Raw genomic sequence first — 23,689 nt, 5'->3', positions numbered from 1 at the left:
GGTTTAACAAATGGAATTCCCAGATCAGTTCCTCCATTTAAATGTGATACAGGTACCACTAGATTTATAGCACACCAAGGATAAACTCCAGATGTAGCTATAACTAGGACTTGCAACATGCAGATAAAGGAGAAGAGGAATCCTCGGTCCCATTTATCCTAACTTTTAAAATAGAAAACGGGGTGGGTGGCTCAGTCATTAAGCGTCTTCCTTTGGCTCAGGTCATGATCCCAGGCTCTTGGGATCAAGCCCCATGTCAGGCTCCCTGCCCGGCGGGAAGCCTGCTTCTCCCTCTCCCGCTCCCCCTCTTGTGTTCCCTCTCTCGCTGTGTCTCTCTGTCAAATAAATAAATAAAGTCTTTAAAAAAAAAAAAAAGTGTTTCTGTGTTAACTAAACTCCCGAGAGCACAGGCACACCCCAGACAAATTTGGGGCTAGTGAGGCTATGGGTCAAAACACGTACTCTCTTGGGGCACCTGGGTGGCTCAGCGGTTGGGCATCTGCCTTCGGCTCAGGTCATGATCCCAGGGTTCTGGGATCGAGCCCCGCATCGGACTCCCCGCTCTGCGGGAAGCCTGCTTCTCCCTCTCCCACTCCCCCTGCTTGTGTTCCCTCTCTCGCAGTGTCTCTCTCTGTCAAATACATAAAATCTTTAAAAACAAACAAACAGGTGCTCCCCAACGAAGCCTCCCGGCTCCGGGCGCAGGCAGCCGGAACTCAAACGGACTCCCTTAGAGTTTCTCCAGGAAGCCGTTGGGTGGGGGTGGAGTTGGGCGCTCGGAGCGCCCAGTAGCTGCAGTCTCATCCGCTGTCCAGTTTGAGAACGTTGCCTTTCCTTCCCAGAAATGAGCTTTAGGCCTTCCAAGGTGGTGCGGGAGGCCTGGCCCGAGGTGGAGGCGGGGCGGGAACCCGAGGCCGGGCCTGGGCCAGACTCCGGGAGGCCGTCGGAGGTGGAGGCAGGCCCGCGGGCAGAGCCGCTCCCCGCCTCCAAGCAGGACTCAGAGCAGCTCTTGGAGTCAAGTCAAGGACGGGAACCCGAGCTGAACTGGGCTTCGGGGCAGAGCACGCAGTCCCTTGGGGCGTCCCATTCCCAGTCAGGGTCAGTGCAGGGGCGTTCAAGTCCGCAGGCTCCCAGGTCGGAAAATCGGTTGTCGGAGAGACCCCGCTGCCGCACCAACTGCCTAGAGGCGCCCCTCTCCCGCGCCTTCGGAAGGCTGGGGTGGGAGGTGGGCTCGCACCCCTGGATCTTCCTGCTGCTGCCCATGGTGCTGACGGCCGTTCTGGGCACTGGCTTGATTTACTTGCCCACGGATGTAGAAGAAAACCTTGAGGAGCAGTACACCCCCATAGGGAGCCGGGCCAAGGCTGAGCGGCGCTTTGTGCAGGGACATTTCACCACCAACGACTCTTACCTCTTCTCCATCTCCAGGAAGAGCACCGAAGTCAACTTCGCTTGTATTCTGGCGGTCTCCAACACTGCCTCACTGCTGGAACAAGAAATCCTAGAGGAAATTGGTAAATTGGACGATGTGGTACAGGATCTGTATGTGACAGAGGAAAACGGAGCCCAGATCCGCTAGCCAGGTGTGCGCTAAGAACCAGGGCCCCTGCGTGGCCTCCAACCCACTCCTGGCTGCCTGGCAGATGAACAAGAACCTCGACCTGAGACACATCACCTTCCCAATCTTCAACCAAATGGGTCAGCCCATCTACCTGGCCGGCACCATTGGGGGAACCCTTTTAGGCAAGAGGATGGGAATGAACCAGTTACTCGTGAAGGCCAAAGCCATGCGGCTTCTGTACTGCCTGAAGACGGAGGATGGAGAGGTCAACGAGCTTAGCAAGATGTGGTTGATCCATTTCCTGAACCAGTTTAGCAACATGAAAACGAGTCTGGCCCTGAAGAAGATCCAGGTACCTGGTGGCTGGGCTTGATAGGGAGGCCAGGAGAAGGTGGGAGGAATAAGGACACTTTCCAAGGATCATAGCAGTAGCACTCCCTGATTATTTGATGGAGTCCTTGGCTTGAAGCTGGGAGTGCTCTACTCTATTTGGTACTTAATCCAGAGTCCTTAATCTCACACATCAAAGGTTGCCACAAATCTTAAATCCTTAGTAATGTTCTGGTGGAAAACACAAATCCTACATCCTCAAGGTAGGTCTGTTCCGTACAGACATTGATCATCAGGTTTCCTAGTCAAATGACTTTGAAATTCCTACTTTTAGTTAAAGTCTCTGCTGTTTGGGGGAGCCCCCTAAAACTTGTTTGGAGTTCACTGAAATAAAAAATAAAAAATAGGGCGCCTGGGTGGCTCAGTTGGTTAAGTGACTGCCTTCGGCTCAGGTCATGATCCTGGAGTCCCGGGATCGAGTCCCACATCGGGCTCCCAGCTCAGCGGCGAGCCTGCTTCTCCCTCTGACCTTCTCCCCTTTCATGCTGTTTCTCTCTCTCTCGCTCTCTAATACATAAATAAATAAAATCTTAAAAAAAAATAAAATAAAATAAAAAATAAAAAAATAAAAAAAACCCTTTAAGCAGAACTTCCATGGTGTTTTTGAAAAGAGAACTAGCTTAGCATTTTCCGGGTAAGTGATCGCACAGTGCCAGGCACATGCTAACTATTCTGTAACATTGGGCCAGCAAGCCTACTAGTACTTGTGAATAAGCCTGGTCAAAGTGAGACAACTACTGGAAAAAGCCTTTGAATGCTAGAGCTTTCTGAAATATCAATGCAATTAAAATAGTAAAAGGCAACAACCTAATAAAATTTAGAAAAAGCAACACTTTTCTGTGGCTGTTAATGACTTCACGGTCTTATACAGAACTCAGATTTTGTATAGTCAGGAGTTTTAAACTTTGGGTTTTTGCAAGAAACTTCAGAAAGCATGCCAAGGATTTGTGGGAAGAAGCAAATCTATGTTGCCTTCTTTATTCTAAAGTCATAGTTCACATATTTTGATCTTTTACTAAATTTTAACCTGTTGTTTCAATGAATAAGCTATAGTGTTTCAGTAGTGTTTGTAACACACACAGATATTGGAGTGAAAAGTTATTTACTTGTGTATATTTTTGTGGCAGGTGGTCTATTTCACATCACTTTCCAGACAACTGGAATTTGAAGCAACTTCTAAAACCGTGATCCCTTTGTTCCACTTGGCATACGTTCTAATCATATTATTTGCAATCACATCATGCTACAGGTAACACAGCTTTACTGGTTGTTTAACTCTTTTTAAAAATTATTTGCGGGGGCGCCTGGGCGGCTCAGTCGGTTAAGCATCTGCCTTCGGCTCGGGTCATGATTCCGGGGTCCTGGGATCGAGCCCCGCGTCGGGCTCCCTGCTCGGCGGGAAGCCTGCTTCTCCCTCTCCCACTTCCCCTGCTTGTGTTCCCTCTCTCGCTGTGTCTCTCTCTGTCAAATAAATAAAATCTTTAAAAAAAAAATTATTTGCGTGTGATGAAATACATATAAAAGATATAAAATATGTCATTTCAATCATTTTTCAGTGTACTATTCAGTGGCATTAATTAGGTTCACACTGTCAACCGTTGAATTAGATTCAACGTGCAACCGTCACAACTATCTGTTTCTAAACATTTTCCATCACCCCAAACAGAATTTGTATAAGCATTTGGCAGTAACTTTCCATGGCCCCAGTCCCGGTTAACCTTCATCTACTTTCTATCCCTATGAATTTGCCTATTCTAGAGATTTCATATAAGTGGAATCGTACAATATTTGTTCTTTTGTCACTGGCTCATTTCACTTAGCACAATGTTTTCAAGGTTCAACTATGACGTAGCATGTATCAAAACTTCATTCCTTTTTATGACTGGCTCATATTTCATCGTGTATAAACCGCACTGTTTATCCACTTATCTGTTGATGGGCACTTGGAATGTTTCCCCCTTTTGGCTATTGTAAATAATGCTGCAATGAACCCTGGTGTACAAATATTTGTTTGAGCTTCTGTTTTCAATTCCTTTCAGTATATACCTAAGAGTTGAATTGGTGAGTTGTATGATAATTCTTTGATGAACAGCCAAACTGCTTGCCACAGAGGCTACCCCATTTTATATCCTACCAGCAATGTATAAGGGTTCCAGTTTCTGCACATCCTCACCAACACTTGTTACTTTTTGTTTTATTGATTATAGCCATCTTAGTAGTGGCAAAGTGTGGCTTGATTTACAATTCCCTAATTACTGATGATGTTCAGTATCTTTTCATGTGCTTATTGGCCATTTGCCTATCTTCTTTGGAGAGGTGTCTATGCAAGTCCTTTGCCCATTTTTTAATCGGGTTGTTTGTCTTTTGGTTGTTGAGTCCTGTTGTTAATGAGTACTTTGTGTATTTTGGATATTAAACCCTTATCAGATATATAATTTGTAGGGGTGCCTGTGTGGCTCAGTTGGTTGAGCATCCCAACTCTTGGTTTCAGCTCAGCTCATGATCTCAGGGTTGTGAGATCGAGCCCCTCATCAGGCTTAGTGCTGGGTGTGGAGCCTACTTAAGATTTTCTCTCCCCCCCCGCCCCTCCCCCCTGCTCATGCTCTTGCTATCTCTCTCTTTCTCTCTTCCTCAAAAAAAAAAAAAAAAAAAAGGATACATGATTTGTAAATATTTCCTCCCACTCCGTGTACTGTCTCTTCACTTTTTTGATAATGTCTTTAATGCACAGGAGTTTTTAATTTTGATGAAATCCAATTTATCTTTCATCATTTTTCTTTTGTTAGTTATGCTTTTGGTGTTACATCTATGAATCCATTGACAAGTCCAAGGTCATGCACATTTTCCCTGTGTTTCCTTCTAAGAGTTTTATGGTTTTAGCTCTTATATTTAAGTTGTTGATCAGTTTTTAGTTCATTTTTGTATATGGTGTGAGTAGAGGTCATTCTACTCACATATGGAATTCATTCTTGCACATATGGAAATCCAGTTGTCCAAGTACCATGTGTTGAAAAGACTGTTCTTTCCAAGTTGGTTGGATTTGGCATCCTTGTCAAGAATCAATTGGCTGTAGATGTATGGGTTTATTTCTGGACTCTCAATTCTATTCCATTAGCTTACAAGTCTGTTGATTTGCCAGTACCACACTGTTTTGATTGCTGTAGCTTTGTTGTGAGTTTTGAAATCTGGAAATCACAGTCCTCCAGTTCTTTTCTTCTTTTTCAGGGATATCCAGGGATCCTTGCAATTCCATATGAATTTGAGGGTTGGGTTTTCCATTTCTTAAGAAAAAAAAGGCCAATTGGAATTTTGTAATGAAGATTGTGTTGAATCTATGGGTTGTTTTAGGTGTGACTGACATTTTAACAATACTGTCTTCCTCCCCATGAACTAAGGATTTCTTTCCATTAATTTAGGTCTTCTTTAGTTTCTTTTACCAAATTTTTGTAATTTTTAGTCTTTCACTTCCTTGTTTAAATTTATTTCTAAGTATTTTATTATTTTAGACACTATTTAAATGGAATTGCTTTCTTCATTTCATTTTTGGATTGTTGATTGCACACAAATAGAAACACAACTGATTTTTGTGTGTTGATCTTGTATCTTGCTTTGTTCAATTTGTTTATTAACTCTATTAGTTTTATTGTGGATTCTTTGGAATTTTCAGATATAGAATCATGTAATCATGTAAAAAGGAATAGTTACCTTCTTCATTTCCATTTTGAATTCCTTTTATTTCTATTTCTTATCTAATTGCTCTGGCTAGCACTTCTACTTCAATGTTGAATGCCATTGGTGAAAATGGGCATCTTTATCTTGTTCCTGATTTTAGAGGGAACTCTTTCAGTCTTTCACTATTGAGTATAATGTTAGCTATGCAGTTTTCATAAATGCCCCTATCATTTTGAGGAAGTTCATTTCTATTCCTTGTTTCTTGAGGTTTTTTTTTTTTTTATCATAAATGGGTATTAGATCTTGTCAGATGCCTTTTCTGCATCTATTGAGATGATCATGTGCTTTTTATCCTTTGCTCTATTAGTGTGGTATATTACATTGATTGATTTTCCCATGTTGAACCACTCTTGCATTCCTGGGATAAATCCCACTTGGTCATGATGTATAATCCTCTTAATGTTCTATTGAATTGGGTTCGCTAGAATTTTATTAAGGACATCTGCATCCATATTCACAAGAGATGTTGATCTGTAGTCTTCTTGTAGTCTTTGTTTGCATTGGTATTAGTGTAATGTGGCCTCATAGAATGAGTTAAGAAGTGTTCCTTCCTTTTCAATTTTTTGGCAGGATTTGAGAAGGATTGGTGTTAATTCTTCTTTACGTGTTTAGTAAAATTCACCAGTGAAATGATTTGGTCTTGGACTTTTCTTTGTCGGGAGGTTTTTGATTACTGATTCAATCTTTTTACTTGTTACATGTCTGTTGAGATTTTCCATTTCATCTTGAGTCAGTTTAGGTCATTTGTGTGTTTCTAGAAATTTGTGCATTTCATCTAGGTTATCTAATTTGTTGGTGTAAGTTGTTTATAGTATTTTTTATAATCCTTTCTATTTCTCTAAAATCAGTAGTAATGCCTTCACTTTCATATCTGATTTAGTTATTTGGATCTTTTTTCTTTGTCACTCTAGATAAAGGTTTGTCAATTTGTTGATTTTTTTATATAACCACCTTTTACTTTTGTTGATTCTCCTTTGTTTTTCTATTTTCAGTTTTATTTTTCTCTATTTTAATCTTTTCATTTCCTTCCTTCTGTTAGCTTTGGGTTTTGTTTTGTTTCTATTTCTACAGAATGTCTAGAAATCGCCATAAGGTGATTTAAGATCTTTTTTCTTTTTTTAATGTAGTATAAATTTATCTGTGAGCACTGGTGTTGCTACATGCAGTAAGTTATGATATGGTATACTGTGTATTTCTTTTCATTTGTTGCTAAGTATTTTCTAATTTCCTGTGTGATTTATTCTTTGGCCCATTAGTTGTTTAATTTCCATATATTTTGAATTATCCAGTTTTCCCTCTATTATTGATTTGGAGCTTCATTCCATTGTTGGTTGAAAAGATACTTTGTGTAATTTCAATATTTTTACATTTTCAGACATATTTTGTAACCTAGCATATGATCTATTCCAGAGAATGTTTCACGTGCACTTGAGAATAATGTATATTCTGCTATCATTTGGTTGAGTGTTGTATATATCTCTGTAAGGTCTAACTGATTTATAGTGTTGTCCATTTCTTATGTTTCCTTATAGATTATTTGCCAGGTGTTTTATTTATTATTGAAAATGGTATACTGAATTCTCCAACTATTACTGTAGAGCTACCTATTTCTCTCTACAAGTCTGTCAAAATTTGCTTCATGTATTCTGGGTCTCTATTGGTGGTGCATGTATGTTTGTAGTTTTTATATCTTCTTGATGAATTGGCCTTTTTATCAATATATAATGTCCTTCTTTGTCTCTTTTAACCATTTTTAAAATAAAATCTATTTTGTCTTATATTAGTATATCCACCCCTGCTGTCCTTTGGTTACTATTCGTATGAAATACCTTTCTCCATCCTTTAACTTTCAATTTGTTTATATCTTGACCTCACATGATCTCTTTTATTTATTTATTTTTTTTTTTTTTTGAATTTATTTTTATATCTTTGGATCTAAAGTCAGTCTCTTGTAGATAGCAGATAGTTGAATCATGTTATTTTATCCATTTTGTCAATCTCTACGTTTTGACTGGAGAGTTTAATACATTTACATTTAAAGTAACTGCTGACGGGGTGGAAATTGGAGGGGGAGATGAACCATGAGAGACGATGGACTCTGAAAAACAAACTGAGGGTTCTAGAGGGGAGGGGGGTGGGAGGATGGGTTAGCCTGGTGATGGGTATTAAAGAGGGCACGTTCTGCATGGAGCACTGGGTGTGATGCACAAACAATGAATCATGGAACACTACATCAAAAAGTAATGATGTAATGTATGGTGATTAACATAACAATAAAAAATTAAAAAAAAAAGTAACTGCTGACAAGGAAAGACTTCCGCTATTTGGCTATTTGCATTCTGTGTATCTTATAGCTTTTTGTCCCTCATTTCATCCATTATGCCTCTTGAATGTTTAGTTTCAATTTTTCTAGTGAGCTGTTTGATTCTCTTGTCATTTCCTTTGGCAATGATTTTGTGAGATTTTCTTACCATGGAGATTCATGTAATTCTAAATTTTAAACAACCTACATTAAATTGATACCAGCTTAACTTCAAAAACACACAAATATGGTGGCACCTGGGTGGCTCAGTTGGGTAAGTGTCTGACTCTTGGTTTCAGCTCAGGTCATGATCTCATGGGTGGTGAAATTGAGCCCCACAGCAGGCTCTGTGCTCTGCCCTTCCCCCCCACTCATGCTCTTGCTCTCTCTCAAATAAACAAATCTTAAACATAACATTATTTTAATTTATTATTATAAATTCAAACATTATTTTTTTAATTTCCTTATCAGTGCTCTCCTTTAGCTCTGTCAGCATATTTAGAACAGTGTTTATAGTGTTTGTTTAGTAAGGCCTATCTCTGTCTTTACTCAAGGATTATTTCTGCTGATTTATTTTGTTTCATACATATTTTGAGCCACTTTCCTCTTTCTTTGTATACCTTGTGATTTTTGCTGTTATTGTTGTTGAAAACTGGACATTTGGCTGTCATAATGTAGTAACTGGAAATCAGATTCCCCCTTCCCTAGAGTTTTCTGTTGTTTTTTAATGTGTTTATTTAAGACTGTAGTAGTCCATTTTCTTAGTGATTTTCCCAAACTATTATTGTAAAGACTGTAATTCTTGTTTTTCTAGTTTTGAATTTTCTGTACCTTAGCTTGTGTTTAGCTAGTGTCTTGACATAGATTTCCTTGGATGCCAGGAGCTCTCCCACTTTTTGCAAAGTGGTTCTATGCCTGGACCCTCCTTCAGCACTTAGCAAGGCTTACACTGTGCCTAGGGATCAGCCCTAGGTGAAAGCTTAGGGTCTTCTCAGGTTTTTTTTCTGAGCATACATCTTGCCCTGAGCAACTTTCTAAATTCCCCAGTATACCTGAGTGCTTTTTACTGTCCTAAATTCCCAGAGAAATGCTACTCATCTTTAGCCATAGGCAGTCTTTTGTATTTTTGAGCTGTAATCTTTTGCTCCATGCACTTGAGGTTTGGTAATTCAACTTGTGGCATTTCCAATTTTCTCAACCTGAGCTGAGTTAGACAAAACAGAGGGGTGCTTCGCATCAGTCCTTCAGGTAGCCCCCAAACATGTTAGAACAGACATAAAATATTTTAGGAATACGATCTGCTCTGCTTCCTCCAGAAACAGGGAATTGGTTCCATACTGGTAACATGAGCTGGTACGGCTTTAAGACTGCCACTGCCTTAACGCTGTGGTCACCTTGAGCCTGTGGTCACTTTAACACATCTGCCACTTTATGGTCACTGCCACTTTAAGACTTCTACCACACTGGAGAGGGAGAGGGACAGGGCATGTAAATTCACTACAAAACCTTCCTACTATTTTGAAGTGCTCCCCCACCGTTTCTTTTATTCAAAACTTGCTTAGTTGTTGTAAGCTTTTGACTATTTTTCAGAGTTCACAGAATTCTGAAAATATATGCTTGTTTTCCTATATTTCTGGGGCTTGGGCGGGGTGATGAGACTTGGGAAATTCCTACTCCAGGTTTTGCTGATGTCCAGCACTAAACTCTTATTTTTTAAACTTTTTTTCCCCATTAGCAATAGGGTGCAATTAGAGAGAATAGTAAAAAGAAATAAAGAAATTGTGGCCAGGGATGCCTGGGTGGCTCAGTCAGTTAAACGTCTGCCTTCGGCTCAGGTCGTGATCCCAGGGTCCTGGGAGCGAGCCCCACATCGGGCTCCTTGCTAAGCAGGGAGCCTGCTTCTCCCTCTCCCTCTGCCTGCCACTCCCTCTGCTTGGCCCTCTCTCTCTCTGTCAAATAAATAAATAAAATCTTTAAAAAAAAAAGAAAAGAAAAAAAGAAATTGTGGCCAGTTTTGTTTGATTTGGCGTATGTTTTTTATCTTACATATTGTGCCAATTATGACTAATTATTCCATTTGGAGGCAGATATGCTGATAGAACTAAACAACAGTCCTTATTTCTATTGTAAGTTTGAAGTAGCACTTCTAAGTATATAAAAAAATTAATCTCTAATTTAACTGACTTAGGTATCTTCATTGTTCTGATGTGGGGTTTACCTTGTTAAGCACTTAAAAATTGTTATCTAGGCATTAGGGTTGACTTGGGCTCTTATGATCAGAAAGCTAAAATATGAAAAATATCAGCAAAACAAAAGAATTTAGGTATAGAAAGAACCCCACAGATTATATCATTCCAATGATTCTTACAGCAGTCACAGAGAGAACTCTAAACCCACGTATTCTGAGGCCCTGCCCTATTGAACCAAGTCTCTGGGGGTTCAGTTAGAAAATCTATATTTCAAAAACTTCTCTAGTTGATTCTCATGTGTAGGTTGGTTTGCAAACAAATGATACCATTTAACTCTCTAGATTTTAAGGTAGAGAAAAATGAGGCCCCAGGAGGTAAAGGGAGTTAACCACAGTGGGTACTTCTTTCGAGTCAATAAACTATTTCACAACTTTGTTATTCTGGAAAGAAAGACCACATACCCTAGAAAACAAACAAACCAAAATACTAAAGAGGAAGGGTAGGAGGGAGGGAGAGAGGGAGGAAGAATGGGGAGGGGAAAAGACAAAATTCAGTCTTGTTAAAGTCAGTAGAGTAAAAAAAAATGTTAAACTAGTGTGGAATCTACAAGGTACCAACAACTGGCTTGACACAACTTTTCTACTAGATAGTTGGTTCTGAAGATACAAGTTTATATCAATTCTTGCTTATCTTTACAAATGATTATGGACAGTAATACAGAAAATCTTATACCAAAGGCAATTAGAAAATGATTTATATTTATGTCTCTTTGAAGACTTTATGTGGATGTAACCAACATACTGAACACATGGGACTCATGAGGTATAAACATACAGCAACTTGATTTTGGTCTCCCTTTGTTCCCTTTAAGTTAGGTAGGTAGAGCAGGTTCTTCCTCTGTCCCATGAAAACTCAGGCAGGTCCTGTGACTTTTGTGGTCATTCTTAGGTAAGACAAAACGCTCCATTCAGAATTAAAATGTCCGTGTCCATGTAATAAACAAAAGTGGTAACTAGATTTGAAGCTAAGTTTCCCCCCAGCACTCTTAGCCAGAGCATGCTGCGCGGGATAGTCCTCAATGGGGAAGAAGGGGATTCACCAGCCCTCGTCTATCACTTCTATCCCTACTTTCCATCTTGCCAAGCTGCCTCCTGGGTTGGAGCATGCCCAAGGAGAAGAGGAAAGGGAGCAGGGAAATTCTTAAGGTACAGATGCTGCCATGATGGTTCAATTCGATGATTCAATTCAATTTCAAGCCTTCTCTGGGCTTGAAAATAAAACTAATTCTCCTATGAATGTGTTTGTAAGTTCCTCGGACATCTCCCACTCCTACCCCTCTGTTATCACTGAGAATCTCTTCTCTCTGTTCTGGGCGGGGCCTCCTAGACAGTCCCTAAGACATTGCCTATCCTGCTTGCCTCAGATACTTACATATGAAGGTTATTCCTTGCATGCATGCATTTACCTCACACAGAACCCTTATTTGAACACATTTTAGGGTTCTATATTTATTGTCTTATAGTGAAGTCATATGAACAATAGTAAGACTTTTTCAAGTTTATGCTCTAATTTAAACCTTATTCAAGTAGTGGTATATTGAGCTTCTAGACTATTTCAAAATTGTCTAACATTTTGGAAATGACAAAACTTACCCCAAATATTAGATCAGTTTCTGAAACAATCTGGGGAATATCTTTCCCTTCTCAAATACACTGTAAATTATTGTTTACTCATGGGAGACATCATTACCTTTCAGGGAAGATGTGGATCTCTCACCAAACATACAGATTGTTTTCTAAGAGCAGTAATTTCTAATTTAGCCCTTCTCTGCTAAGTGAATAAAAAATTCAGAAGATTGGCCATTTTGCTGCCAGTGATGCCCAAATCGGCCTGAGCACTGAAATCGTATGAGGAAAGTTTTAGACATAGAGACTCAGCAGCTTCACTACAAACCTACTGAATCAGGATCTGCATAGTTAGGTTCCAGGAAATCTAAAGTTCTAAGACTCTCCTAGGTCCTTCTGATAAACTGCTTAAAACAAAATCCTTCTGGGGGACTGGAATATCTGCAAGTGTATTCACCAAACTCCTATAGTGTTCCACTTTCAAATCTTTTCTTCCATTGTCTAGTGAACATTAAAATAAAGGTCATTGAGAGAAAGTCAACTCAGCAACTAGTCAAAGTAAAGTCATACTCCCCCATCTGAAAAATTCACACCAAAAAATCTGGAAACTTGAAAGAAGGAATAGAAATAAATGTCATATGTAACTTTTATCCTCCTTAATCTTTCTGATTTCAGAGCTCATCTTTGTTACTTTCTTCTTTTAAACTGCTATAAGCCAGTAGTGTTTTAAGAAAGTATTCATTATAGTCAAATTTTATTCTAACAAAGCAATTTATTTTTGCTCTGGAATTTTGCATATGTGGTTGATTTGGGGCCCTGAATTTAACTCCTAGCACTGGTGGGCTGAAAAAAAGTGAAATACAACCATGGCGTAGAAATTTTTTTTCATAATAAGAAAGTTTAGCTACTTTATTGTTACAACAGTAAAAGGTCTTTAGTCGTGTTCTTGCTGTGTTAGAATCAGCGCTTCCATTTCCATAGTTGACTCCTAGTTTTCAATCCAAACTTCGCCTCTCTCTCTTCCTAAAAATACCTAGAGACGAGTATCAGTCATTTGTTTTGAAGCAGTTAACAAACAAGTGAAGTATAAAACCAGAGATTGTTGTCAATATTTTAAAACGCAATGTGGAGGGCACCTGGGTGGCTCAGTCGGTTAAGCGTTGCCTTTGGCTCAGGTCACGATCCCAGGGTTCTGGGAACGAGTCCAGCATCAGGCTCCCTGCTTCTCCCTCTCCCTCTGCCTGCCACGCCCCCTGTTTGTGTTCCCTCGCTCTCTCACTGTCTCTCTGACAAATAAATAATCTTTTAAAAAAAATGTAATGTTGTGGTTGTTGGGTAGGTCAAGTACTGAATCCATACTTTAAAATGCTGTCTATATATTCTCATTTCTGGGAAACAGGCACGTCTATGTTATTCAAAATGGACTACATTTCCAATTCTTTTGCAATTAGTAGCAACTTTTCTAGAGCCCACTTCAGCAGTAGACAAGAATCCTGAACATGTTTTAGGAGGAGTCTTTCTACATTTTGCTAACCACAATACATATTGAACTGGCTCTGAAATACAGGAGCTCTTTAGGATTGCATCTATCGCTAGCTGGGGTCAAGGGTTGGGTGAAAAGAGCACTGGGTATGGGTACTTTCTCTGCTACAGCTTGCCCGCCCTTTGCTGTTGTATTCCATTTACACCCTTTGAAGAGCAGAGTGGAATTAACCATTGGGAGTGCTTTAGTATATCTTTGTGGTTCTCAACTACCAGTCAGTGGGGAGTAGTGCTTGCTCAGCTGCAGAAGAATCACCCAGGAAGTTTGGTAAAAGCACAGATAAGTTCTCTGTTCCCTCTCTCCTTTTTCCCACTTGGTCTGGGATGGTGCCTGGGAGTTAAAGGTCTCCAATAGACAGGCATGGGAATTATTGCCCAAGAGCTTTCTGACCAGGTGTCCAAGTCGAGAATGTTATAAACTGATGGAATTTCAGTATAGAAGCTACCACCACAGATCTCATGATTTTTCCCTCCAAATTTACAGGTGTGACTGTGTACGCAACAAAATGTGGGTTGCAGCCTTTGGAGTGATTTCTGCGGCCTTGGCGATGGTGAGCAGCTTTGGCCTGATGCTGTACATTGGGGTGCCATTTGTGATCATAGTTGCAAATTCACCGTTTCTTATTCTGGGTGAGTAAAACAAAACATGAGACTACACATCGTATATGTGGGGGTGCGGGGTAGATAAGGGAAGGAGTTTAGGTTAGATTAAGCAAAATAATTATATTTAAGTGGCTTTATAGATCCAAAATGAGGTGACAGGAAAAAAGAAAGTCAAATTGAATTATGTGTCCTTAGACGTAGAAAAGTCTAGTACCCCAAATGGAAAAACACAGACAAGGGACATGAACAGGCGGTTCACACCCCAAAAGTCCATAATATGAATCACTGGAAATATAAGAAAAAAATAATTTGAGCTCTCAATTAACTGAAGGATGAAAATTAAACCAAAAGTGAGACACCTTGTTTTCTTATCAGATTAATAAATATCGGCAAGATTGAAGGAAGGTTGTATGGAAATGAACACTCATTCTGCTACGGTACAATTATAAACTGGTACACCCTTCTTTTAGTCCAGTTTTGCAACAAATCAAAAGACTTAAAAATTAAACAGGGAATGCCTTTGGCTTACTGATTCCACTTCTAGGAATCTGTCCTAGTAATTGGACAAGTGCTTAAAAAGTAGAAAAATTATGTTCATTTTGGCATTATGTAGAACAAGAAGGTTTTGAAAACCATCTAATCCCCTGATCAACATGGGATTGGGCAACTCAAATGTAACATATTAAAATTTTGAATCATATTCAGTCCTTAGAAAGAGGTAGATTTATAAGATATATAAGGTACATATAAGATATATAACCTCTACCAGAAAAATGCCAGTTGTGAAACAAGGTGTTCGAAATAGAGAGATACAGTTGTATGGGCGTAGTTGTATAGGACACATTCTGGATGGATATATGTAAAAATGAAGGGTGGAATTACAGTTGTTTAAATTTTTTCTCTGTATTTTCCTGTACTTTCAGAATTTATAATAAGCATGAGAAAACAAAGGTGTTTATATTTGAGGAAGTAAGGAGCTTGGAAGAAGTAGTATTTGGTTTCCTAGGGGAAACACTGGAAGTCTAGTACCCAGCCATACTTAGTCACTCAGTACCCCCCACGGCCCATAATAACTATGGTTAAGGTGTATATAATTGATTTAATGTAAACCAGGATTGTATAGTATGTGTATTCACGGGAGTGTGAATGGTTCTCTGTGTGTGTGTGTGTGTGTGTGTGTGTGTGTGTGATTTAAGCAACTCAAGCAAGAAATGTGTGAGGACAATTTCTGAATAAGGTTCTATAAATAATAAAACTAGTTTTTAAATGCCTCATAAATATCAATGAGTTCATTCTTGGTCCTTAGTACTTCTGATTCTTCCCTTTTGTCCAGCTGAGTACAACTGAAATCCTCAAGGCCGCTAGCCATGGGATGTCAGGACGCAGTTTGTGACCGACTGTGTAGACTTACGTTATTTTAGAGCCTTCTGCCTTCTTGATCATACCCATAGAACATCTGATCAGAGGCAAAGTTGCAATTCCTAGTACGCTCCCATGGAGAAGATCCCCCCAAATTGAAATGAAGATCAGCGTTTTATTCCACTTTTTGTATTTACTTGTTTATTTTATTGAGTTTGTATCAATATACATGAGTGGAAGTAGTGTCAACTCTAGTAGAAAGCTCGAGGGAGGTGAAATTTATCTGCAACATGCTCATGCTGTCCTTACTAATCCCCTTTCTTCTTTCTAGTCCCCCTTTCCAAGTCTTCAGTGGTGATTTCAAAGTCCTCAAATGTTCTTCTGTCCTCTCTATTCCAAACCAGTCATGAAACATCCCTGTGGAAAAGAATTACCTTAGTAGGCATTAATATGTAAGGGATTCTTAAGATTTACTTTGGTGCGTATGTCTGATCTCAAGAGTACTTGCATTTTAGGGGCGCCTGGGTGGCTCAGTCGTTAAGCGTCTGCCTTCGGCTCAGGTCATGATCCCAGGGTCCTGGGATCGAGCCCCACATCGGGCTCCCTGCTCCGCGGGAAGCCTGCTTCTCCCTCTCCCGCTCCCCCTGCTTGTGTTCCCTCTCTCGCTGTGTCTCTCTCTGTCAAATAAATAAAATCTTAAAAAAAAAAAAAAGAGTACTTGCATTTTACTAACAATGCCTTAACCTGGGAAAGTAAGTTTAAATGATAACTTTCTGGGTACCAAAAACAGGCTAGGAGGAAAAGGGTGTGTGTGTGTGTGTGTGTGTGTGTGTGTGTGTGTGTGTGACGGAGAGAAAGAGAGAGAGAGAACTATGCGGTGCCTCTCAAATCATACCACATTGATAGTTAGACGCTAACTGTAGAACAGATAAGTCCAGCTTATATTTTAAGCAACAGAATGTTGGCTTGATGTGTTTGTGCATCTGTATAAAATGGTTTATGAGGGAAAATGGTCTCTCAAGTAATCCAGTGGAATCAAAGATACACTGCTACTCCTGCTTCGACTAACACCCACAACAGTTTCCTGACTCATCATTCAAACACCCTACATGAAGACTAGGAGTAGAGTATCCTGTGCTATGTACAAATAACGGGAGTACGTACAAAGCACAGAGTCGTCACAGAGGAGGGGGTGAATTCTGCTGTGGATTCAGAGGCAACCAGAGAAAACAACAGGGAAAATAGTATGAAAGCACAGATTGGGCAAGATAAATACGACCTCTTATAAGAGATGGACAGAGAAGATGGTTTGAGTTTATGTGTTTAGTTTTTAATGGATATTAATAGGCATGAAGATTGTTTCCCTTTTTTAACAGGTGTTGGGGTTGATGATGTGTTCATAATGATTTCTGCCTGGCAGAAGACTAGCCTCAGGGACAACATGAAACAGCGGCTGTCCAACGTCTATTCCAAAGTGGCTGTGTCGATTACGATCACCACCATCACCAACGTCCTGGCCTTCCATACAGGGATTACGACCTCTTTCGGGTCCGTACAATACTTTTGCATCTATACAGGAACAACCCTGCTCTTCTGTTATTTCTATAACTTCACCTGTTTTGAAGCATTTATGGCTCTGGATGGTAAAAGACAAGTAGTCTGTCTACGCTGGTTGAAAAAGCCAGAAACTCCTGACCAAAAATGTTCCTCATTGAAAAGGTCCTGCTGTCTCCCATGTGATTCTCTCCCGGATGAACAAGAAACTGATATCCATCCAATGAATTTGTTCTTTTGAGACTATTTTGGCCCTTTTCTCACAAGCACTGGGTCCAAATTTTTTGTAGTGCTTATATACATTTTGTACATCATAAGTAGTATCTATGGGTGTTTCCAAGTGCAGGAAGGTTTAGACCTTCGAAATTTGGCAAGTGACGATTCCTACATCACACCATATTTTAATGTAGAAGAAGAATATTTTTTGGATTATGGTTCCAGGGTCATGGTTATTGTTACTGAAACTCTTGACTACTGGGATAAAGATGCTAGGCAAAAACTGGAAAATGTCTGGCAGATTTGGAAAACAGTGACTATGTAGATAAAAATCTCACAGAGTTTTGGTTACGAGAGTATGTGCAATATATGGAAAACAGCAAGCAAGATGTAAATGATAAGGACACTTTTATGAACGGTTTGCCCAATTTTTTAACACATTTTCCACTTTTTGTGTATGATATTAATATTTCATCATCACATGAAATCATTTCTTCCCGGGGCTTCATTCAGACCATGGGTGTTTCTTCTTCAACCAATAAGAAGATGATGTTATCCCAGTTACGAAGCAGAGCCGAAAAGTGCGAAATTCCCCTAATGGTGTATAACCAGGCATTCATATATTTTGATCAGTATACCGCAGTATTAGAAAACACTGTTCGAAATGTCATTGTTGCATCAACCGCTATGTTCATTGTTTCCTTATTGTTAATTCCTCATCCACTGTGTTCCTTGTGGGTAACTTTTGCTATTGCTTCTGTGGTTGTGGGAGTAACGGGTTTCATGGCATTCTGGAATGTCAGTCTTGATTCCATATCCATGATTAATCTTGTCATTTGCATAGGGTTTTCTTTCGATTTTTCTGCACACATTTCTTATGCATTTGTTTCCAGCTCTAAGCGCTCAGGAAACCAAAAAGCAATTGAGGCATTGTATCTGCTAGGCTACCCAATGTTACAAAATGCACTTTCAACAGTAATAGGGGTGTGTGTTTTATCTATAGCTAAAGCATACATCTTCAGGACATTTTTTAAGATTATGTTTCTTGTTATGGTATTTGGGGCTGCTCATGGCCTAATATTTATTCCAGTATTCTTAACTTTTTTTTTCAAGGTTTGTTTGAATATCTACTAACAAATCAAAGACCAATTATAGAATTCCTGATTGTCACAATACAATCTGATAAAAATGTACTATTAGAAATAGTCAATAAACTAAAAACAAAGGCATGTTTCCTTGGCTTGGAAATCCCATTTAAAAATGTTATGTAAAATATCCTGAGAAAAATCAATTAGTCTTACATTAAAATATCTTTACTAAATTAGGAAGTGTTGTCATCTTTATTATAGTCTATACAACCAAGCATAAGGTATGACTTTCCAATTATTTTTTCCTTTCATTTCATTGTTAGAAGTTTATGCCTGGAATTCAAATATTTTATACATTATAATATAAATGGAATATTATTTTCATTGTACTTCCTATATCATTATTATGTAAAAGTACAACTTATTATTTATTCTCCCAGTCTGGGGGCTTTGTATGCATTTTCTTAATGGTGTATTTTAATAAAATGAAATTTTTAAAGTTTTGAAATCCAATTTATCATTTTTTTTATGGTCAGTGTTTTCTGTGTCCTCTCTAAGAAGTCTTTGCCTATTCCAAGATTACAAAAAAAATCCATCTATGATTTCTTCTCAAAGCTCATAATTCTAATTTTACATTTAGGTCTATGATCCATAGATCTGTATTTGTTGAGACATGTGGATAGAAGTTCATTATTTTCCCATAATAGTTATCCATTCAGTTTTCCAGCATCATTAGTAAAAAGACTACATTTTCAGCATAGGATTAATTTGGCACCTCTGTCAAAGAATCAGCTGACAGTTTATGTGTGGCTCTATTTCTGTGCATTGATCTGTTTGTCTATCCTAAAGCCAATACCACAGTGCCTTGATTATTGAACTTTTATATTAAATCTTGAAATTAGGTTGTATAATGTGTCCAGCATTTTTCTTTTCCAAATTTATTTTGGCTATTCTTGGTTCTTCCCATTTAGATACTAATTTTAGAATCACTTGTCAATTTATCAGAAAGCCTTCTGGGTTCATGACTCAGTTATAGTGAATCTACAGATCAGTTTGGGGAAAATAGGTATCTTAGTCATTTGGAATCCTCTAATCTATGAACATGGTTTACCTTTCCATTTATTTGTGTCTTCTTTAATTTCCCTCAGGAATATCTTATAGATTTAGGTAGATTTACTTTCCAAGTATTTTTATCTTTATGGCATTGTAAATAAATTTAAATTCCTTTTCCATTTTGTTTTTACTACTATATAAAAATACAATTTATTTCAGCATACCTAAATTATATTGTGTAGGTTCATTTATTAGTTCTTGTAGATCCTTGTAGTTTCTTTAGCAGTTTTTATCTGTGCAATTACGTAAAGGTCACATAAAGTCCATTTTATTTCTTCTTATATAATCTTTATCTCTTACTTGACTCATTGCAGTGGCTTAAAACATCCAGTAAAATGTGGGAAAACACACTAAAGGCAGATCTCATTGCCTTGTTCCCAACTCTAGAGGAAATGTTCAATATTTCATCATTCAATATGATGATTACCTTGAGGTATTTCATAGTTGTTTCTATCAGATTGGGGAAGTTCCTTTCTCCTACCTAGTTTGCTAAGATGTTTTACCATGGATGGGTATTGAATGTTGTCAAATAATTTTTGTCCCTCTATTAAGATTATCATGTTATTTTTTCTATTTTAATCTGTGAATGTGGCAATTTATGTTGAATGACTTTTTAGTATCTATACCAACCTTGCATTCCTAAGATGACTCACATTTGGTCATGGCATATTAGTGTTTTCGTATATTACTGTCTTAGTTTTGTCATTTTTGTCAATGATATTTGTTCCTGTGATCATGAGGGATATTGGTCTACAGTTCCCTTTTCTTAAAATGTCTTCCTCAGGTTTTGATAACAGGGTTATGCTGCCCTCAGGAAATGAGCTGGTAAATATTCCTCTTCTATTTTCTGAAATATATGATGTATGGTTGATACAATTTCTTACTTAAATGTTTGGTAAAATTCACCAGTGAAGTCATCTGGGCATAGAGTTTTTCTGGAAAGGTTTTTTTTTTTTTTTTTTAATTTAAAATTCACTTTCTTTAACAAATATAAGAGCATCCAGATGTTGTTTTCTTCTTGGATCTGTTTTGGTATGTTTTAATTATCCCTTTTAGCTAAGCGGACAATGGATTGTTTTCTTATTATCATTTTAATGTCTCTAGTGATGTCCCCTGTGCAATTCTTGATATTGGTAATTTGTATTATATCCCTTCTATTTCTTGGTTGAGGGATTATCAATTTTATTAAATTTTTCCAAGAACCAACTTTTGGCCTTATTGATTTCCTCTATTATTTCTCTATTTGCTACTTCACTGGCTTCTACTCTTTGCTCCTTCTTGTTTTCTACTTTGAGTTTAATTTTCTTTTCATTTTCCAGCTCTTTAAGGTAGTAGCTTAAGTGATTGATTTTAAACCTTTATTCTCCTAAGAAAGCATTTAATGCTATAAATTTCCTTCTCACTACCATTTTAACTGTATCCACAAATTTTTATACAATGGGTGTTCCTTAACATTCCTTTCAAAATAAGTTCCCATTTCTCTTGTGATTTCTTCTTTGATCATGGACCAGACAATGCCTTTGCTTTCTCTTCATTTTTTTTAAGAATACTTTAACTGGATATAGAGTTCTAGGTTGAGAGGGTTTTTTTCCACACTTTAAAAATGTCATTGTGAAAAAAAAAAAATGTCATTGTGTTGTCCTCTTGATTAGAATTCAGCTTCCATTGTTATACTGTTCTTCTCTATGGAATATGTCTTTTTTTCGCTAGCTGCTTTTAAGATTTTTCCTTTATTACTTGTTTTCAGCCATTTGACTATGATGTGATTGCGTGTGGTGTTTTTTCTATTCAGTCCTCTTGGGTATCTTGAGCTTTTGGACCTGTAGCTTGATATTTTCTATCATATTTGGAAATATTTTAGCCTTTATTTCTTCAAATGTTTTTCTAACACATTGTCTCTATCTTCTCCTTCTGGGACTCTAATTACAAATATGTTCTTGTTATTTTTAGTTGGTGCATAATATTGTAATATTCTTCAAGTTTGCATTTTATCATTAATAAATTTGAATTTGTCGACACCTTCAATAGACTCTTCTCTGTAGCCCATGTTTTATTGAAAAAACAGTCTTTCTACATATGGTGAGATTCCTGGTAAGCTCAGGAATATTCTACTATGTGAAGGTTATTAATTATGCTTTTGTGTTTGGAAATATTTAAGTATTTTAGTCAATATCTGTTCATCACTACTGTCCCTTTTTTACTTCATTGAGGTTATCATTCTTAGACAAACATTTTATTAAAAAAAAATCATCAAATAAGTTCTCACTCTTTCTGATTATCTTCAATGTTTGGCAGATAATGGGAGATGTTGCAAAATAATAGGTCTTTTCAATTTCATTCCATTCATTACAGAATGTAAATTTATCCCCAAAATGGAAGCTCATCAAAAAATTCTTCTCCCAAGAAATTACAAAGCACAATTATAAAATTGCAAAATTAAATCAGATACACTGTTTGAGCTCTCCTTGTTTGATCTGTTCATTTCCTTCCTCGCTTTTGTAGTGACAAATTCAATGGCTTCCTAGTCACACACTTTGTTTTCAATGGCTTCAAAACTTTTAAGTTTCTTTGGTCTTCCCATCATTGAACACTTGATTAAAGATTCACAAGTGATTTTGAACAAATTTTGCAACAAGAACAAATAGAGGACTCATTTACAAACTAGTCCAATACCATTGTAAGGCACTAGATTGATTTTCAAAGTAGTTTTTTGAAGAGTCAAGCATTTGTAAAATCTGGCTGATGTTGCACAGCTAAGAGGAAAAAGTACATACTGTCATGCTTGAATATTTTTAAATTCAATGTCAGTTTTATCACCAAATATTTGTTGTTCACTTGCTTTAGGTATTTTATTAGCTCATCTTGTTCCTTCTGCATGTATTCCTCAGATGTAATCTTTGATTATCCATTCATATTTACAAATGAAGCCTATTTTGCTTAGTATAGGTCATTATTAAGTTTTCTATGTGATTGTTAACTCTATCTCCCTGAGCCAAAACTGGGTTTCCACAGTTGTTCAGGTATACCACCTAATTTAAATTTGGATGTCTTATTTTAAATTATATTATTGTTATTATTAATAGTTGAATTAAAATAAGCCTGGATTGGTTTGATATACCTCTGCTTTTACTTTTTACTTTCAGATTCTGCCATGGTCTGGTCTAGTGATGTGGATGACACTGAAGAGAATTCTCACCTTAACATATGGTTAACTCTGAAAGTCACCCACTGATAAACCACCTCCCTTCCAGATCCTTTACAAATGCTATGAAACTAACACTTCCCTTCCACTGTCAGTTGGCAGAGTGCTCACTGAATAAAATGAAGTGTGCTCAGACATGAGTGGTTAGGGACAGCTCTCTCTTCATTGGATGATTTATTGGTAAAACCATACTAGCCATTTTAATAATAAGTCCCAACATTTTAGTGGCTTATCCCAGTGGAAGTATATTTCTCACTCATGTAACAATTGCAGTAGATGTTCCTAGTCAGTGAGTAGCTATCTTGACCATGGTAGTTCAGGGACCCAGATTCCTGCCGACTTACGGTGCCACAATTTAAATGGGTTCCTCTCTTGCCTCTGTCTAGATGGCAGACAGAACAGAGAACTTCTTAAAAGTCTTGGCCTATAGGTGATACACATCACTTCTGCTTATATTCTGTACTCGATTACAGGCCACATGGCTACACAAGTAGGTCAAAGGGACTAGAAAATGTAGTCCTTGAGTGGGCAGCCATGTTTCAATTGCTATTCCATATTATGGAAAGATAGCACAATTTTTGTTTGACAGCTAGCACTCAATGTCATTGATTCTTTTTTTTTTTTTTATGTTATGTTAATCACCATACATTACATCATTAGTTTTTGATGTAGTGTCCCACGATTCATTGTTTGTGTATAACACCCAGTGCTCCATGCAGAACATGCCCTCTTTAATACCCATCACCAGGCTAACCCATCCTCCCACCCCCTCCCCTCTAGAACCCTCAGTTTGTCTTTCAGAGTCCATCGTCTCTCATGGTTCATCTCCCCCTCCGATTTCCCCCCCTTCATTCTTCCCCTCCTGCTATCTTCTTCTTCTTCTTCTTTTTTTTTAACATATAATGTATTATTTGTTTCAGAGGTACAGATCTGTGATTCAACAGTCTTGCACATTTCACAGCGCTCACCATAGCACATACCCTCCCCGATGTTTATCACCCAGCTGCCCTATCCCTCCCACCCCCCACCACTCCAGCAATCCTCAGTTTGTTTCCTGAGATTAAGAATTCCTCATATCAGTGAGGTCATATGATACATGTCTTTCTCTGATTGAATGTCATTGATTCTTAACCTCTTACACTACACTAAAATAAATTCCAGCTGGTTATTTAAATATTTTTATGAAGTATATCATTATAATCACGGAAAGGGA

The 23,689-nt window shown here is 38.1% G+C and overlaps 1 protein-coding gene and 1 long non-coding RNA gene across 2 annotated transcripts in view; one reads left to right on the top strand and one right to left on the bottom strand.

Moving 5' to 3' along the window:
* The first annotated feature begins 351 nt into the window (after positions 1-351).
* On the top strand, positions 352-19,092 carry PTCHD3 (patched domain containing 3). The gene is given in 6 exon segments (XM_036088822.2): positions 352-1,572; positions 1,574-1,913; positions 3,079-3,200; positions 13,826-13,971; positions 16,680-17,357; positions 17,360-19,092. Coding segments are annotated over 6 exon segments (2,862 nt in total). The 5' UTR covers positions 352-844; the 3' UTR covers positions 18,208-19,092.
* The window catches only part of LOC118533512 (uncharacterized), a 20,269-nt gene continuing 12,085 nt past the window's right edge, over positions 15,506-23,689 (bottom strand). Inside the window, exon 3 of the long non-coding RNA XR_013449024.1 lies at positions 15,506-15,720. This is a non-coding gene — a long non-coding RNA (uncharacterized LOC118533512). The remainder of the gene's footprint in view (positions 15,721-23,689) is intronic.

This window comes from Halichoerus grypus, chromosome 6 (assembly GCF_964656455.1).
Source record: "Halichoerus grypus chromosome 6, mHalGry1.hap1.1, whole genome shotgun sequence".
NCBI lineage: Eukaryota > Metazoa > Chordata > Mammalia > Carnivora > Phocidae > Halichoerus > Halichoerus grypus.
This window is presented reverse-complemented; position numbering and strand designations above follow the sequence as displayed.